The sequence below is a fragment of the Oncorhynchus masou genome, chromosome 29, assembly GCF_036934945.1.
Source record: "Oncorhynchus masou masou isolate Uvic2021 chromosome 29, UVic_Omas_1.1, whole genome shotgun sequence".
NCBI classification, from domain to species: domain Eukaryota; kingdom Metazoa; phylum Chordata; class Actinopteri; order Salmoniformes; family Salmonidae; genus Oncorhynchus; species Oncorhynchus masou.
In genome coordinates this window covers 5,242,596-5,261,701 of record NC_088240.1, presented here as the reverse complement: position 1 = coordinate 5,261,701, position 19,106 = coordinate 5,242,596, and the positions used below count along the sequence as shown (strand labels likewise).

Below are 19,106 nucleotides of genomic sequence, written 5' to 3'. Positions count from 1 at the left end.
AGGAGACTGGATGGAGAGAGGGAGACTGGAGAGAGAGAGGGAGACTGGAGGGAGAGAGGGAGACTGGAGAGAGAGAGGGAGACTGGAGAGAGAGAGGGAGACTGGAGGGAGAGAGGGAGACTGGAGGGAGAGAGGAAGACTGGAGAGAGAGAGGGAGACTGGAGGGAGAGAGGGAGACTGGAGGGAGAGAGGGAGACTGGAGAGAGAGAAGGAGACTGGAGGGAGAGAGGAGACTGGAGGAGAGAGGGAGACTGGAGGAGAGAGGGAGACTGGAGGGAGAGAGGGAGACTGGAGAGAGAGAAGGAGACTGGAGGGAGAGAGGAAGACTGGAGGAGAGAGGGAGACTGGAGGGAGAGAAGGAGACTGGAGGGAGAGAGGGAGACTGGGAGAGAGAGAAGGAGACTGGAGGAGAGAGGGAGACTGGAGACTGGAGAGAGGGAGACTGGATGGAGAGAGGGAGACTGGAGAGAGAGAGGGGGACTGGAGGGAGAGAGGGAGACTGGAGAGAGAGAAGGAGACTGGAGAGAGAGAGGGAGACTGGAGGGAGAGAGGAAGACTGGAGAGAGAGAAGGAGACTGGAGGGAGAGAGGGAGACTGGAGGGAGAGAGGAAGACTGGAGAGAGAGAGGAAGACTGGAGAGAGAGAAGGAGACTGGAGGGAGAGAGGGAGACTGGAGAGAGAGAGGGAGACTGGAGAGAGAGAGGGAGACTGGAGGGAGAGAGGAAGACTGGAGAGAAAGAAGGAGACTGGAGGGAGAGAGGGAGACTGGAGGGAGAGAAGGAGACTGGAGGGAGAGATGAAGACTGGAGAGAGAGAAGGAGACTGGAGGGAGAGAGGGAGACTGGAGAGAGAGAGGGAGACTGGATGGAGAGAGGGAGACTGGAGAGAGAGAGGGGGACTGGAGGGAGAGAGGGAGACTGGAGAGAGAGAAGGAGACTGGATGGAGAGAGAGAGACTGGAGAGAGAGAGGGAGACTGGAGGGAGAGAGGAAGACTGGAGAGAGAGAGGGAGACTGGAGGGAGAGGAGACTGGAGGGAGAGAGGGAGACTGGAGAGAGAGAGGGAGACTGGAGAGAGAGAGGGAGACTGGAGGGAGAGAAGGAGACTGGAGGGAGAGAGGAAGACTGGAGAGAGAGAGGGAGACTGGAGGGAGAGAGGGAGACTGGAGGGAGAGAGGAAGACTGGAGAGAGAGAAGGAGACTGGAGGGAGAGAGGAAGACTGGAGAGAGAGAGGGAGACTGGAGGGAGAGAGGGAGACTGGAGAGAGAGAGGAAGACTGGAGGGAGAGAGGGAGACTGGAGGGAGAGAGGAAGACTGGAGAGAGAGAAGGAGACTGGAGGGAGAGAGAGAGAGGGAGACTGGAGAGAGAGAGGGAGACTGGAGGGAGAGAGGAAGACTGGAGAGAGAGAAGGAGACTGGAGGGAGAGAGGGAGACTGGAGAGAGAGAGGGAGACTGGAGGGAGAGAAGGGAGACTGGAGGAGAGAGGAAGACTGGAGAGAGAGAAGGAGACTGGAGGGAGAGAGGGAGACTGGAGAGAGAGAGGGAGACTGGATGGAGAGAGGGAGACTGGAGAGAGAGAGGGGGACTGGAGGGAGAGAGGTAGACTGGAGAGAGAGAAGGAGACTGGAGAGAGAGAGGAAGACTGGAGAGAGAGAAGGAGACTGGAGGGAGAGAGGAAGACTGGAGAGAGAGAGGGAGACTGGAGGGAGAGAAGGAGACTGGAGGGAGAGAGGGAGACTGGAGAGAGAGAGGGAGACTGGAGAGAGAGAGGGAGACTGGAGGGAGAGAGGAAGACTGGAGAGAGAGAAGGAGACTGGAGGGAGAGAGGAAGACTGGAGAGAGAGAGGGAGACTGGAGGGAGAGAGGAAGACTGGAGAGAGAGAGGGAGACTGGAGGGAGAGAGGGAGACTGGAGGGAGAGAGGAAGACTGGAGAGAGAGAAGGAGACTGGAGGGAGAGAGGAAGACTGGAGAGAGAGAGGGAGACTGGAGGGAGAGAAGGAGACTGGAGGGAGAGAGGAAGACTGGAGAGAGAGAGGGAGACTGGAGGGAGAGAAGGAGACTGGAGGGAGAGAGGAAGACTGGAGAGAGAGAGGGAGACTGGAGAGAGAGAAGGAGACTGGAGAGAGAGAGTGAGACTGGAGGGAGAGAGGAAGACTGGAGAGAGAGAAGGAGACTGGAGGGAGAGAGGTAGACTGCAGAGAGAGAGGGAGACTGGAGGGAGAGAAGGAGACTGGAGGGAGAGAGGGAGACTGGAGAGAGAGAGGGAGACTGGAGAGAGAGAGGGAGACTGGAGGGAGAGAGGAAGACTGGAGAGAGAGAAGGAGACTGGAGGGAGAGAGGAAGACTGGAGAGAGAGAGGGAGACTGGAGGGAGAGAAGGAGACTGGAGGGAGAGAGGAAGACTGGAGAGAGAGAAGGAGACTGGAGGGAGAGAGGGAGACTGGAGAGAGAGAGGGAGACTGGAGGGAGAGAGGGAGACTGGAGGGAGAGAGGGAGACTGGAGGGAGAGAGGAAGACTGGAGAGAGAGAAGGAGACTGGAGGGAGAGAGGGAGACTGGAGTGAGAGAGGGAGACTGGAGGGAGAGAGGGAGACTGGAGGGAGAGAGGAAGACTGGAGGAGAGAAGGAGACTGGAGGGAGAGAGGAAGACTGAGACTGGAGGAGAGAGGGAGACTGCTGTCTCTGGAGACTGGAGGGAGAGAGGAAGACTGGAGAGAGAGAATGGAGACTGGAGGGAGAGAGGGAGACTGCTGAGAGAGTAGATGGGAGACTGATGGAGAGAGGTTGACTGGAGATGAGAGGGGACTGGAGGGAGAGAGGTAGACTGGAGAGAGTCCTGGAGACTGGAGAGAGAGAGGAAGACTGAGAGAGAGAATGGTTGACTGGAGGGAGAGATGGAAGACTGGAGAGAGAGAGGGAACTGGTTGGAGAGAAGGAGACTGGTGTAGAGAGGGAGACTGCTGTCTCTGAGAATGGGAGACTGCTGAGAGAGTGGAGACTGGAGGGAGAGAGGAAGACTGAGTAGAGAGTTGGAGACTGGAGGGAGAGAGGAAGACTGGAGTCTCTGTGGAATGGAGGGAGAGAGGAAGACTGGAGAAGAGAGGGAGACTGGAGTGATGAGGGAGACTGGGCTGTCTCTGTGATGGTTGTCCAGACTGAGAGAGGAAGACTGGAGAGAAGAAGGCGACTGGAGGAATGAGGAAGACTGGATGAGACTGAGGGAGACTGCTGGGGAGAACAGGAGACTGGAGGGATAAGTCAAGCTGGAGAAGACAGGGAGACTGGAGGGAGAACAAGGAGACTGGACCCAGAGAACAGGAAGACTGAGAGCTAGAAGGGAGACTGGAGAGAGAGAAGGAGACTAGAAGACATAGAGACTGGAGGGAGAGCTAGGAAGACATGGAGAGAGAGAAGGAGACTGGAGGGAGAGAGGTAGACTGCAAGACAGAGGGAGACTGGAGGGAGAGAAGGAGACTGGACTGAGAGCTAGGGAACTGGAGAGAGAGAGGGAGACTAGAAGAGAGGGAGACTGGAGGGAGATAGGGAAACTGGAGAGAGAGAGGGAGACTGGAGAGAGAGAAGGAGACTGGAGAGAGAGAAGGAGACTGGAGAGAGAGAGGGAGACTGGAGAGAGAGAAGGAGACTGGATGGAGAGAGGGAGACTGTCTGCCCACCCCCTTCCTCAACCACCGCTTCCCTCCTGAGGAATGAGAAACAGGATGATCACTGACTGATAATTCTGCTGGTCCCAAACAGCCCACCACCCAGCTAGAAGTCACAGCTAGAAGACATAGAGACTGACCCAGCTAGAAGACATAGAGACTGACCCAGCTAGAAGACATAGAGACTGACACAGCTAGAAGACATAGAGACTGACACAGCTAGAACACACATAGACTGACCCAGCTAGAACACACATACACTGACACAGCTAGAAGACATAGAGACTGACACAGCTAGAACACAGGAACACACACACTGAGTTTCAAAGTACCTGTAATGTGGTAGTAATGTACCTGTAAAGTACCTGTAACACACAGTAACACACCTGTAACAGTACACACAAGTACCACATGTACCTGTAAAGTACCTGTAATGTACCTGTAATTACCTGTAATGTGGTATGCACCTGTAAAGTACCTGTAATGTAGTTGTAATGTACCTGTAATGTGGTTGTAATGTACCTGTAATGTACCTGTAATGTACCTGTAATGTACCTGTAATGTACCTGTAATGTACCTGTACAGTACCTGTAATGTAGTTGTAATGTACCTGTAATGTACCTGTAATGTAGTTGTAATGTACCTGTAAAGTACCTGTAATGTACCTGTAATGTACCTGTAATGTACCTGTAATGTACCTGTAATGTACCTGTAATGTACCTGTAATGTACCTGTAATGTAGTTGTAATGTACCTGTAAAGTACCTGTAAAGTACCTGTAATGTACCTGTAATGTAGTTGTAATGTACCTGTAAAGTACCTGTAAAGTACCTGTAATGTACCTGTAATGTACCTGTAATGTACCTGTAATGTAGTTGTAATGTACCTGTAAAGTACCTGTAATGTACCTGTAATGTACCTGTAAAGTACCTGTAATGTACCTGTAATGTACCTGTAAAGTACCTGTAATGTACCTGTAAAGTACCTGTAATGTACCTGTAATGTACCTGTAATGTACCTGTAATGTAGTTGTAATGTACCTGTAAAGTACCTGTAATGTACCTGTACAGTACCTGTAATGTGGTAGTAATGTACCTGTAATGTACCTGTAATGTACCTGTAATGTAGTTGTTATGTGTTTGTTTAAAGGCTTTGGAGAGAGAATAAATAGCATTCAAGCTCAAATGAACTGGACAGCAACTGTGCTTAATGTATTGGCTGTGCATGGAGACAGACGAGAGGGATACAAATCTCCTTATGTAACATGGATGTATATGCTTGGAAGGCCCTGTCCACTCGATTGTGAGGCCTTTGATTTGTTTTTCCCTCTAGTGGTTCTATCGATTTCATAGTAAGAGTGGTATGGAGAGAGACAGAGGAGAAAGAGACAGAGGAGAGAGGAGAGAGGAAAAAGATGAAAAAGATGAAAAGCAAGAGACAGATTGATAGGATAATTCCCATTTGATATTTTATTTTAAAGTGGAACTGACAGTGTGTTAACTAACTTGATATGAAACAAACAGACAATACTAATATCAAACACATAAAATTCCCAGTTTATGCTACAAAACCAACTTTATATTTCATAAGAGGTTTGAAAAATAGGTTATTTTTTAATATACTATAATATTAATATATTCTTAATTTCAATGACTCCATTTGTTGGACAAAAATGGACGACTGTAACTTTAACTAAGACTGGGAATGTCAATACAATCAAACTAGCAAAGGCAATGATCACAAGTTAGTCATAACATGGCTAATATGCTAACATATATATTTATGTAGAGAACTAAAATCACCGAGCCTAATGTCAGCGAGATAGCTAGCTAGCTGCCTAGAGGACGTCATGTCATCGGAGGAGAGGGCGAGTGAGTGGCTTGGCTTTCGAGTTTTTCCCCTCGTATCATTTTTCGGGTGACTATACAGCTAGAGATGCACATGCAATTTGATTAGCTAGCAAGAAATGTTTATCGTTTCGCTAGCTAGCTATGTTGAACAACTGTTTGCAGTTAGCATATCTCTTGAGTTCACAAATACACTCTGGCAAGCTATTTACTCCGATTTCAGAGCACTCTTGTCTGAGTGTGCCAGAGCGCAGATGAATTTACAAACGCGCAACACGCGTTGAAAATGTCAGTAAACGTAGGCAAAAAAGTTATAGTTATTCACAGAACGCTCTAGATAACAGCCTAACCAGCTCTGCTACAGCAAGTAAAATGGTAAGAGAAAGGTGTTCTCTCACTTGTGTCTGGAAGTAGCTAGCTAGCAAGCTAGCCAACTTTAGCCAGTTAGCTTGGGTGCTTGGTTGGGACAATGCATACATTGGCAAGCAAGCTGCAGAAGGATGAGCAGGCTATTCCCTATCGTTTTTTTGTTGTGTGCAATTAGTTGAAAAACTAGTTGAAAAAGTAGATGAGAATGGTCTCTTTCATGTCTTTTTCTCCTGGAGTTGATAGAACCAACTGTTCATAATTTAGAGCCAAATATTTGATTACCGTACAAAAGACGTAAATCAATCAAATTACGTCATTTTACGACATTTATGAGATTAGTCCCAAAAATTATTATTATTATATTTTTTTTTTGGGGGGCAGATTTCAGACACCCCCCCGAACAGACAGCTGGACTGACAGCTCAGTACTCCTGCAAAGATTGCGGTTTCAGTTCCAGGGCAGCTCCTTTGATGATGATGATGTCCGACACCGGGTCGTTTATTGTGTTTCTCCCCATCTGTGTTGAAGTGTCTGGTACATTTTCCCACTTGTCTGAAGTAGAAGATGTCCACATTGAAGTGACTCTAGCATTTCTATTTGATTAATTACCGTCCCCATTAACCGAAAAGCTAGTCTTACCGGGGTCTGACATTTATGTAAAACAAGTTGCATGACAACAGGTAGTTGGTAACCTGGAGAATCAATCTACGTTGCACTTCAGTGCAATGCAGTTCTGACTTGTTCTTACTCGATGTCGTAGGTGTGTGCTTACAAGAAATGAAGAATACACATTTGTCCTTGCGAACTCGAAGTCCGTACTCCTTCAGTCTCTGCGAGATCGCAGTCCGTTGTTCTTCAGTCTCTGCGAGTTCGCAGTCCGTAGTCCTTCAGTCTCTGTGAGGTCACAGTCCGTAGTCCTTCAGTCTCTGAGGGCACAGTCCGTTGTCCTTCAGTCTCTGTGAGGGCACAGTCCATTGTCCTTCAGTCTCTGCGAGATCGCAGTCCGTTGTTCTTCAGTCTCTGCGGGTTCGCAGTCCGTAGTCCTTCAGTCTCTGTGATGTCGCAGTCCGTAGTCCTTCAGTCTCTGAGGGCACAGTCCGTAGTCCTTCAGTCTCTGTGAGGGCACAGTCCGTAGTCCTTCATTCTCTGTGAGGGCACAGTCCATAGTCTTTCAGTCTCTGTGAGGTCGCAGTCCGTAGTCCTTCAGTCTCTGAGGGCACAGTCCGTAGTCCTTCAGTCTCTGTGAGGTCACAGTCTGTAGTCCTTCAGTCTCTGTGAGGGCACAGTCCGTAGTCCTTCAGTCTCTGTGAGGGCACAGTCCATAGTCTTTCAGTCTCTGTGAGGTCGCAGTCCGTAGTCCTTCAGTCTCTGAGGGCACAGTCCGTAGTCCTTCAGTCTCTGTGAGGTCACAGTCTGTAGTCATTCAGTCTTTAAGAGGTCAAAGTCCGTACTCCTTCAGTCTCTGTGAGGTCGCAGTCCGTTGTCCTTCAGTCTCTGAGAGGTCGCAGTCCGTAGTCATTCAGTCTCTGAGAGTCCTTCAGTCTCTGTGAGGTTGCAGTCCGTAGTCATTCAGTCTCTGAGAGGTTGCAGTCCGTAGTCATTCAGTCTCTGAGAGGTCGCAGTTTGTAGTCCTTCAGTCTCTGTGAGGTTGCAGTCCGTAGTCATTCAGTCTATGAGAGGTCAGCAGTCCGTAGTCATTCAGTCTCTGAGAGGTCGCAGTCCGTAGTCATTCAGTCTCTGAGAGGTCGCAGTCCGTAGTCATTCAGTCTCTGAGAGGTCGCAGTCCGTAGTCATTCAGTCTCTGTGAGGGCACAGTCCGTAGTCCTTCAGTCTCTGTGAGGGCACAGTCCGTAGTCCTCATTGTACTCCGGGTAGTGTTGTACTCCGGGTAGCGTTGTACTCCAGGTGGCGTTGTACTCCAGGTGGCGTTGTACTCCTTGCACTCCAGGTAGCGTTGTACTCCAGGTACTCCGGGTGGCGTTGTACTCCAGGTGGCTTTGTACTCCAGGTGGCGTTGTACTCCAGGTGGCGTTGTACTCCAGGTGGCGTTGTACTCCAGGTGGCGTTGTACTCCAGGTGGCGTTGTACTCCAGGTGGCGTTGTACTCCAGGTGGCGTTGTACTCCAGGTGGCGTTGTACTCCAGGTGGCGTTGTACTCCAGGTAGCGTTGTACTCCAGGTGGTGTTGTACTCCTTGCACTCCAGGTGGCGTTGTACTCCAGGTAGCGTTGTACTCCCTCCACTAGTAAGATCTGCTCCGTCGCCCTCTGGAACAGCCCTTACTGAATGGTAGATAACAGGAACTGAAGAGCCCTTTGTGAATGGTAGGTAACATGACCTGACGAGCACTTTGTGAATGGTAGATAACAGGACCTGGATAGCACTTTGTGAATGGTAGATAACAGGACCTGAGGAGCACTTTGTGTGTCACGACGCTCAGCAATTTATTTAGACTTGTCATCCACCTGCATCTGCAAGGAGAGTTTTTTACATGTATTTTTATAAACTTTTTGTATATATTGTGACAAATACTGTCTATTGTACAAAAATACAATTTTCTAGTGTATCAAGTGGTGTAACAGTTGCTGTGTGTGTGTGTGTGTGTGTGTGTGTGCGCTATACATCGTGTTGTGCTATGCCAATACATCCTACTTCCTAGATGTTTCTTTGACTGTGTGATGTCATCAGACTGGGCCGGCCTGGTGTGGACTGCTACAGCCAGCATGAGAGTGGAGCCGCTGTTCTCCAGCTACAGTTCCTCATCAATGAGGTAGGACTGCTTCTATTCTAGTCCCCTTATTTCGGGTGGCATGGTAGCCTAGTGGTTAGAGCGTTGGACTAGTAACCGGAAGGTTGCAAGTTCAAACTGACAAGGTACAAATCTGTCGTTCTGCCCCTGAACAGGCAGTTAACCCACTGTTCCTAGGCCGTCATTGAAAATAAGAATTTGTTCTTTAACTGACTTGCCTGTTTAAATAAAGGCTGAAAGAGAGTTTTGGAATACAGTATTCAGTTGGCATTCTCTCTCAGCCATTTAAGGACAAACAATCTGTCCTGGAATCTTGAGTGTTTTACCCCCGACCATCTTCCTCTTTTTGAATCTAACATTTTCATTTCCAAATCTTTTACTCGGCAGAAACATTCACAGGGCCCCTCCATTGTGAGGAGGGGCCCTATTGATTTCAACCCATGACTCAACACTCTTTCAGCATGGTTATGACTAATGGTATCCCTGTTATTTAGCAGTCAGTGAGTGAGTGAGTGAGTGAGTGAGTGGATAGTTTTCTGGTGAAAACTATAAAACCATTGTTGACAGCAGAGCAGAATGGATTATTCAAAACCAATGTGAGGTCAGATAGTTGCTGATGTATACTCTCAACTCGGTCTCACTGTCTCACGTCAGAATTTGACGTTCATGTTCCTCAAACTTCACATTTCAAAGTTGTTGCAATCGTCAAATTTCAAAGGGGCGGAGTAGAGTACCCAATAGTAGCCTGCTAGTAACAGTAACTAAGGGGCAGAGGAGAGTACCCAATGGTAGCCTGCTAGTAACAGTAACTAAGGGGTGGAGTAGAGTACCCAATAGCAGCCTGCTAGTAACAGTAACTAAGGGGTGGAGTAGAGTACCCAATGGTAGCCTGCTAGTAACAGTAACTAAGGGGCGGAGTAGAGTACCCAATGGTAGCCTGCTAGTAACTGTAACAGAGGAGAGTAAGGTGTGCTAGAGTAAGGGGCGGAGTAGGGACAATGGTAGGCAGTAACTGTAACTAAGGTGTGGAGTAGTCGGAGGTGACTGTTTAACAGTCTGATGGCCTGGAGATAAAATTGTCACGGTTTTCTGTATGCGAAAGAGTCGGACCAAAATGTGGCGTGGCTAATGTGATTCATATTTTAATAAAACAAGGAAAAACACGAATCAATACGAAAACAACAAACGATACACAAAAACCGAAACAGCCTCTACTGGTGCAAACTAACACACGACAGAAACAAGGACATAAGGACAATCACCCACGAAACACTCAAAGAATATGGCTGCCTAAATATGGTTCCCAATCAGAGACAACGATAAACACCTGCCTCTGATTGAGAACCTCTTCAGACAGCCATAGACGTATCTAGAACACCCCACTAAGCTACAATCCCAATGAAAAAACCCCAAGACAAAACACACCACATACAAAAACCCCATGTCACACCCTGGCCTGACCAAATAGATAAAGAAAACACAAAATACTAAGACCAGGGCGTGACAAAATGCTGTTTTTCAGTCTCTTGGTTCCTGCTTTGATGCACCTGTACTGTTTCCTCCTTCTGAATGGTGAACAGGGCGGTCAGGCAAAATGAGCAGAACAGGCATTGTGTTAGATGAGAAGAATGAGCAGAACAGGCATTGTGTTAGATGAGAAGAATGAGCAGAACAGGCATTGTGTTAGATGAGAAGAATGAGCAGAACAGGCATTGTGTTAGATGAGAAGAATGAGCAGAACAGGCATTGTGTTAGATGAGAAGAATGAGCAGAATAGACATTGTGTTAGATGAGAAGAATGAGCAGAACAGGCATTGTGTTAGATGAGAAGAATGAGCAGAACAGGCATTGTGTTAGATGAGAAGAATGAGCAGAACAGGCATTGTGTTAGATGAGAAGAATGAGCAGAACAGGCATTGTGTTAGATGAGAAGAATGAGCAGAACAGGCATTGTGTTAGATGAGAAGAATGAGCAGAACAGGCATTGTGTTAGATGAGAAGAATGAGCAGAACAGGCATTGTGTTAGATGAGAAGAATGAGCAGAACAGGCATTGTGTTAGATGAGAAGAATGAGCAGAACAGGCATTGTGTTAGATGAGAAGAATGAGCAGAATAGACATTGTGTTAGATGAGAAGAATGAGCAGAATAGACATTGTGTTAGATGAGAAGAATGAGCAGAATAGACATTGCATGGATACATATTCAGGCAGCCAGATGCTGATACAGTTGTAAGATATAGAGTATATATATATATCGGTGTTTTGTGGCTTGGTTTTACATGCTATTTGCTTTGGACAATCTGTTATGCTTTTGTAGTTAAAATAACCCCTTTTATTGCACACAGAGTTAGGCCATCCAACGTATTGTGTGATTTCGTAAGCACATTTTTACTCCTGAACCTTTTTCGGCTTGATATAACAAAAGGGGGAATACCTATGGAATGCATTTTAGTTATTTATTTTGTAATAATTTGTAAAACATTTTTTTTTTTTACTTTTTTTGTGTAGCTCAGTGACAAAAGAAGAAAATACAATTAAATCCATTTCAATCCCACTTTGTAACGAACGTAAACAATGTCCGTTCTCTCTGCCTGTGTTGATATCATTACATGATAATGGCACGATAATGCAGTTCAGGACCAAGGTTTTCCCAGTCTGCCTAAAGACTTGTTTAATAGCTGCTCCCCCTCCTGTCATCTCTTCTCCAAGACTTGTTTAATAGCTGCTCCCCCTCCTGTCTTCTTCTCCAAGACTTGTTTAATAGCTGCTCCCCCTCCTGTCTTCTCTTCTCCAAGACTTGTTTAATAGCTGCTCCCCCTCCTGTCTTCTCTTCTCCAAGACTTGTTTAATAGCTGCTCCCCCTCCTGTCTTCTCTTCTCCAAGACTTGTTTAATAGCTACTCCCCCTCCTGTCTTCTTCTCCAAGACTTGTTTAATAGCTGCTCCCCTCCTGTCTTCTCTTCTCCAAGACTTGTTTAATAGCTGCTCCCCCTACTGTCTTCTCTTCTCCAAGACTTGTTTAATAGCTGCCCCCTCCTCTCATCCACTTTATCTGTCTCCCCGTCCCTTCCCTCTTCCCCTCTTTGCAATTTGTAATTTTCCTCGTTTCGTTCCTGCGCTCTTTGGCATTTCTTTGAAGAGAGGAGACAGAGAGCTAGTTTATGTTAACACAATAGGCGTACAGTGTCCCGTGTCACTAGTCTGAGTGACAGGATCGTGATTGACAAGCACACACAACGGATTACCTCCCTGCTAGTGGCATCAGAGAGAGAGAGAGAGAGAGATAACTAGATAGAGAGAGATTGAGGGGAAGTTGCGGGTGATATGGAGAAATGCAACAAAATAATAAATGAGGGAGATAGTGATAGAGAGTGGCAAAGTAGGAATAACAAAATATGTGTAAGAGATAGGCAGACCAAAATTGGCCCCCAAAAAGAGTTAAAGGAACACAAAGCTGAAGGAACACAGAGCTGAAGGAACACAGAGCCGAAGGAACACAGAGCCGAAGGAACACAGAGCCGAAGGAACACAGAGCCGAAGGAACACAGAGCCGAAGGAACACAGAGCCGAAGGAACACAGAGCCGAAGGAACACAGAGCCGAAGGAACACAGAGCCGAAGGAACACAGAGCCGAAGGAACACAGATATAGATTTATCGGCCAATTCCTCCACCCACCAAGCACTCTTTAAATAGCCTACCTCAGTGTCAGTGAAGAGCTGTTAAGCTAAAAGCAGGTCTGGAAAGGTAGGCCTACTATGTCTGAGGTGGAAAGGTAGGCCTACTATGTCTGGGGTGGAAAGGTAGGACTACTATGTCTGGGGTGGAAAGGTAGGACTACTATGTCTGGGGTGGAAAGGTAGGCCTACTATGTCTGGGGTGGAAAGGTAGGTCTACTATGTCCACGGTGGAAAGGTAGGCCTACTATGTCTGGGGTGGAAAGGTAGGTCTACTCTGTCTGGGGTGGAAAGGTAGGCCTACTATGTCTACTATGTCCAGGGTGGAAAGGTAGGACTACTATGTCTGGGGTGGAAAGGTAGGCCTACTATGTCCAGGGTGGAAAGGTAGGTCTACTATGTCCAGGGTGGAAAGGTAGGCCTACTATGTCCAGGGTGGAAAGGTAGGCCTACTATGTCCAGGGTGGAAAGGTAGGCCTACTATGTCTGGGGTGGAAAGGTAGGTCTACTCTGTCTGGGGTGGAAAGGTAGGTCTACTATGTCCAGGGTGGAAAGGTAGGCCTACTATGTCCAGGGTGGAAAGGTAGGCCTACTATGTCCAGGGTGGAAAGGTAGGCCTACTATGTCCAGGGTGGAAAGGTAGGACTACTATGTCTGGGGTGGAAAGGTAGGACTACTATGTCTGGGGTGGAAAGGTAGGTCTACTCTGTCTGGGGTGGAAAGGTAGGTCTACTATGCCTACTATGTCCAGGGTGGAAAGGTAGGTCTACTATGTCCAGGGTGGAAAGGTAGGCCTACTATGCCTACTATGTCCAGGGTGGAAAGGTAGGTCTACTATGTCCAGGGTGGAAAGGTAGGTCTACTATGTCCAGGGTGGAAAGGTAGGCCTACTATGTCTGGGATGGAAAGGTAGGTCTACTCTGTCTGGGGTGGAAAGGTAGGTCTACTATGCCTACTATGTCCAGGGTGGAAAGGTAGGCCTACTATGTCCAGGGTGGAAAGGTAGGTCTACTATGTCCAGGGTGGAAAGGTAGGCCTACTATGTCCAGGGTGGAAAGGTAGGCCTACTATGTCCAGGGTGGAAAGGTAGGTCTACTATGCCTACTATGTCCAGGGTGGAAAGGTAGGCCTACTATGTCTGGGTGGAAAGGTAGGCCTACTATGTCCAGGGTGGAAAGGTAGGCCTACTATGTCTGGGGTGGAAAGGTAGGTCTACTATGCCTACTATGTCCAGGGTGGAAAGGTAGGTCTACTATGTCTGGGGTGGAAAGGTAGGTCTACTATGCCTACTATGTCCAGGGTGGAAAGGTAGGCCTACTATGTCTGGGGTGGAAAGGTAGGCCTACTATGTCTGGGGTGGAAAGGTAGGTCTACTATGCCTACTATGTCCAGGGTGGAAAGGTAGGCCTACTATGTCTGGGGTGGAAAGGTAGGTCTACTATGTCTGGGGTGGAAAGGTAGGTCTACTATGTTTGGAGTGGAAAGGTAGGCCTACTATTTTTGGGGTGGAAAGGTAGGCCTACTATGTCAGGGGTGGAAAGGTAGGCCTACTATGTCCAGGGTGGAAGGGTAGGTCTACTATGTTTGGAGTGGAAAGGTAGGCCTACTATTTTTGGGGTGGAAAGGTAGGCCTACTATGCCTACTATGTCTGGGGTGGAAAGGTAGGCCTACTATGCCAACTATGTCTGGGGTGGAAACGTAGGCCTACTATGCCTACTATGTCTGGGGTGGAAAGGTAGGCCTACTATGCCTACTATGTCCGGGGTGGAAAGGTAGGCCTACTATGCCTACTATGTCTGGGGTGGAAAGGTAGGTCTACTATGCCTACTATGTCTGGGGTGGAAAGGTAGGTCTACTATGCCTACTATGTCTGGGGTGGAAAGGTAGGTCTACTATGTCTGGGGTGGAAAGGTAGGTCTACTATGTCTGGGGTGGAAAGGTAGGTCTACTATGCCTACTATGTATGGGGTGGAAAGGTAGGCCTACTATGTCTGGGGTGGAAAGGTAGGTCTACTATGCCTACTATGTCTGGGGTGGAAAGGTAGGTCTACTATCCCTACTATGTCCAGGGTGGAAAGGTAGGCCTACTATGCCTACTATGTCTGGGGTGGAAAGGTAGGCCTACTATGCCTACTATGTCTGGGGGTGGAAAGGTAGGCCTACTATGCCTACTATGTCTGGGGTGGAAAGGTAGGTCTACTATGCCTACTATGTCTGGGGTGGAAAGGTAGGTCTACTATGTCTGGGGTGGAAAGGTAGGCCTACTATGTCTGGGGTGGAAAGGTAGGCCTACTATGTCTACTATGTCTGGGGTGGAAAGGTAGGTCTACTATGCCTACTATGTCTGGGGTGGAAAGGTAGGTCTACTATGCCTACTATGTCTGGGGTGGAAAGGTAGGTCTACTATGTCTGGGGTGGAAAGGTAGGTCTACTATGTCTGGGGTGGAAAGGTAGGCCTACTATGTCTGGGGTGGAAAGGTAGGCCTACTATGCCTACTATGTCTGGGGTGGAAAGGTAGGTCTACTATGCCTACTATGTCTGGGGTGGAAAGGTAGGTCTACTATGTCTGGGGTGGAAAGGTAGGTCTACTATGTCTGGGGTGGAAAGGTAGACCTACTATGTCTGGGGTGGAAAGGTAGGTCTACTATGTCTGGGGTGGAAAGGTAGGTCTACTATGTCTGGGGTGGAAAGGTAGGACTACTATGTCGGGGTGGAAAGGTAGGCCTACTATGTCTGGGGTGGAAAGGTAGGCCTACTATGTCTGGGGTGGAAAGGTAGGCCTACTATGTCTGGGGTGGAAAGGTAGGTCTACTATGTCTGGGGTGGAAAGGTAGGCCTACTATGTCTCGGGTGGAAAGGTAGGCCTACTATGTCTATGGTGGAAAGGTAGGTCTACTATGCCTACTATGTCTGGGTGGAAAGGTAGGCCTACTATGCCTACTATGTCTGTTGTGGAAAGGTAGGTCTACTATGCCTACTATGTCTGGGGTGGAAAGGTAGGTCTACTATGTTTGGAGTGGAAAGGTAGCCTACTATTTATGGGGTGGAAATGTAGGCCTACTATGTCCTGGGTGGAAGGGTAGGTCTACTATGTTTGGAGTGGAAAGGTAGGCCTACTATTTTTGGGGTGGAAAGGTAGGCCTACTATGTCAGGGGTGGAAAGGTAGGCCTACTATGTCCAGGGTGGAAGGGTAGGTCTACTATTTTTGGAGTGGAAAGGTAGGCCTACTATTTTTGGGGTGGAAAGGTTGGTCTACTATGTCTGGGGTGGAAAGGTAGGCCTACTATGTCTGGGGTGGAAAGGTAGGTCTACTACTAACTACATATCTAAGACTCTGTTCTGTCCAGGGACTGAGAGTAAACTGCATATCTAAGGCTCTGTTCTGTCCAGGGACTGAGGGTAAACTGCATATCTAAGACTCTGTTCTGTCCAGGGACTGAGGGTAAACTGCATATCTAAGGCTCTGGTCTGTCCAGGGAGTGACGGCAAACTGCATATCTAAGGCTCTGGTCTGTCCAGGGAGTGAGGGTAAACTGCATATTTAAGGCTCTGGTCTGTCCGGGGACTGAGGGTAAACTGCAGATCTAAGGCTCTGTTCTGTCCAGTGAGTGAGGGTAAACTGCAGATCTAAGGCTCTGGTCTGTACAGGGATGAAGATAAACTGTAAAGCATGGTCTGTGCTATCCACTTTATGTTTTAATTATTATTTGGGGTATAGGGATCAATTAAAAAAATATAAAAAGTGTTTAGGGGAGGTATAGGTCAAATATATTTTGCTGAAGATATAGCCATCCATTTTCTTTTCAGAGAGATCTGTTTTTTTTTCTGTAAACCATATCATAAATAACTTTCACTCCCTTTGTAACGGTTTTCTTCATGTGAAGGAGAGTCGGACCAAAATGCGACGTGGCTATTTAGATTCATGTTTAATAAAAACAACTAAACACAACACCAAAAACCGAAACAGCCTATACTGGTGCAAAGCAACACAGAGACAGAAACAAGGACAATCACCCACGACACACTCAAAGAATATGGCTGCCTAAATATGGTTCCCAATCAGAGACAACGATAAACACCTGCCTCTGATTGAGAACCTCTTCAGACAGCCATAGACGTATCTAGAACACCCCACTAAGCTACAATCCCAATACAAAACACACCACATACCAAAACCCCATGTCACACCCTGGCCTGACCAAATAAATAAAGAAAACACAAAATACTAAGACCAGGGCGTGACACCCTTATAGTTGAGCATATCTGAGTCAATGCTGTTCGCCACCCAACACACCCAGAGCTCTCTGAAACAGGATACTGGTTCCGTGACACCAAATTGGGCAAAGAGGGTGAGAAACACAAACAATTATGTCATTCATTATTTTCCCTGCTGCTTAATTATGTTGTGGAGGTTAATTTATTGTGGTTTTATAAACAGACTCATAATCACCCATATGCTAATATGCTCTTATGAGTAGCTGTCATGTTTTTAACAGGGAGGGAGAGGTTATACACAGTAAAGGTCAATATCTCACATTGAAGAAATACATGAATGAGTCGTTAACTGAAACAAGTATTACCCAACACCAATAAATAATGTATTCACTCATATGTCATTCATTCTGGTTTGTTTGGACAACACTTCTTTTAGCTAAACAAACCTGTAAAATCATTGGCGCAGATTAGAGCACCTAAAGCCAGCGCTTCAGATAATTGGTTACATGTACAGCTGACGTCTACAGGGTTATAGCTGATGTCTACAGGGTTATAGCTGATGTCTACAGGGTTATAGCTGACGTCTACAGGGTTATAGCTGATGTCTACAGGGTTATAGCTGATGTCTACAGGGTTATAGCTGATGTCTACAGGGTTATAGCTGACGTCTACAGGGTTATAGCTGACGTCTACAGGGTTATAGCTGATGTCTACATGGTTATAGCTGATGTCTACAGGGTTATAGCTGATGTCTACAGGGTTATAGCTGATGTCTACAGGGTTATAGCTGATGTCTAAAGGGTTATAGCTGATGTCTACAGGGTTATAGCTGACGATGTCTACAGGGTTATAGCTGACGTCTACAAGGTTATAGCTGATGTCTACATGGTTATAGCTGATGTCTACAGGGTTATAGCTGATGTCTACAGGGTTATAGCTGACGTCTACAGGGTTATAGCTGATGTCTACAGGGTTATAGCTGATGTCTACAGGGTTATAGCTGATGTCTAAAGGGTTATAGGAACATGTCTGAGTTATAGCTGATGTCTACAGGGTTATAGCTGACGTCTACAGGGTTATAGCTGACGTCTACAGGGTTATAGCTGATGTCTACAGGGTTATAGCTGACGTCTACAGGGTTGTAGCTGACGTCTACAGGGTTATAGCTGATGTCTACAGGGTTACAGCTGACGTCTACAGGGTTATAGCTGACGTCTACAGGGTTATAGCTGACGTCTACAGGGTTATAGCTGACGTCTACAGGGTTATAGCTGATGTCTACAGGGTTATAGCTGATGTCTACAGGGTTATAGCTGATGTCTACAGGGTTATAGCTGATGTCTACAGGGTTATAGCTGACGTCTACAGGGTTATAGCTGATGTCTACAGGGTTATAGCTGATGTCTACAGGGTTACAGCTGACGTCTACAGGGTTATAGCTGACGTCTACAGGGTTATAGCTGATGTTATAGCTGATGTCTACAGGGTTATAGCTGATGTCTACAGGGTTATAGCTGATGTCTACAGGGTTATAGCTGACGTCTACAGGGTTATAGCTGACGTCTACAGGGTTATAGCTGACGTCTACAGGGTTATAGCTGATGTCTACAGGGTTATAGCTGACGTCTACAGGGTTATAGCTGATGTCTACAGGGTTATAGCTGATGTCTACAGGGTTATAGCTGACGTCTACAGGGTTATAGCTGATGTCTACAGGGTTATAGCTGATGTCTACAGGGTTATAGCTGATGTCTACAGGGTTACAGGGTTATAGCTGATGTCTACAGGGTTATAGCTGATGTCTACAGGGTTATAGCTGATGTCTACAGGGTTATAGCTGACGTCTACAGGGTTATAGCTGACGTCTACAGGGTTATAGCTGACGTCTACAGGGTTATAGCTGACGTCTACAGGGTTATAGCTGACGTCTACAGGGTTGTAGCTGACGTCTACAGGGTTATAGCTGATGTCTACAGGGTTATAGCTGATGTCTACAGGGTTATAGCTGATGTCTACAGGGTTATAGCTGATGTCTACAGGGTTATAGCTGATGTCTACAGGGTTATAGCTGATGTCTACAGGGTTATAGCTGATGTCTACAGGGTTATAGCTGATCTACAGGGTTATAGCTGATGTCTACAGGGTTATAGCTGACGTCTACAGGGGTTATAGCTGACGTCTACAGGGTTATAGCTGATGTCTACAGGGTTATAGCTGATGTCTACAGGGTTATAGCTGATGTCTACAGGGTTATATAGCTGTCTACAGGGTTATAGCTGATGTCTACAGGGTTATAGCTGATGTCTACAGGGTTATAGCTGATGTCTACAGGGTTATAGCTGATGTCTACAGGGTTATAGCTGACGTCTACAGGGTTATAGCTGACTGTCTACAGGGTTATAGCTGATGTCTACAGGGTTATAGCTGACGTCTACAGGGTTATAGCTGATGTCTACAGGGTTATAGCTGATGTCTACAGGGTTATAGCTGATGTCTACAGGGTTATAGCTGATGTCTACAGGGTTATAGCTGATGTCTACAGGGTTATAGCTGATGTCTACAGGGTTATAGCTGATGTCTACAGGGTTA

At 47.1% G+C, this 19,106-nt stretch overlaps 1 protein-coding gene across 1 annotated transcript in view; it reads left to right on the top strand.

Moving 5' to 3' along the window:
* LOC135518878 (syntaxin-binding protein 5-like) overlaps nucleotides 1-19,106 on the top strand; it is a 184,831-nt gene that overhangs the window by 82,884 nt on the left and 82,841 nt on the right. Inside the window, exon 3 of the mRNA XM_064943832.1 lies at nucleotides 8,564-8,645. Coding sequence (XP_064799904.1) covers nucleotides 8,564-8,645 — 82 coding nt within the window. The remainder of the gene's footprint in view (nucleotides 1-8,563; nucleotides 8,646-19,106) is intronic.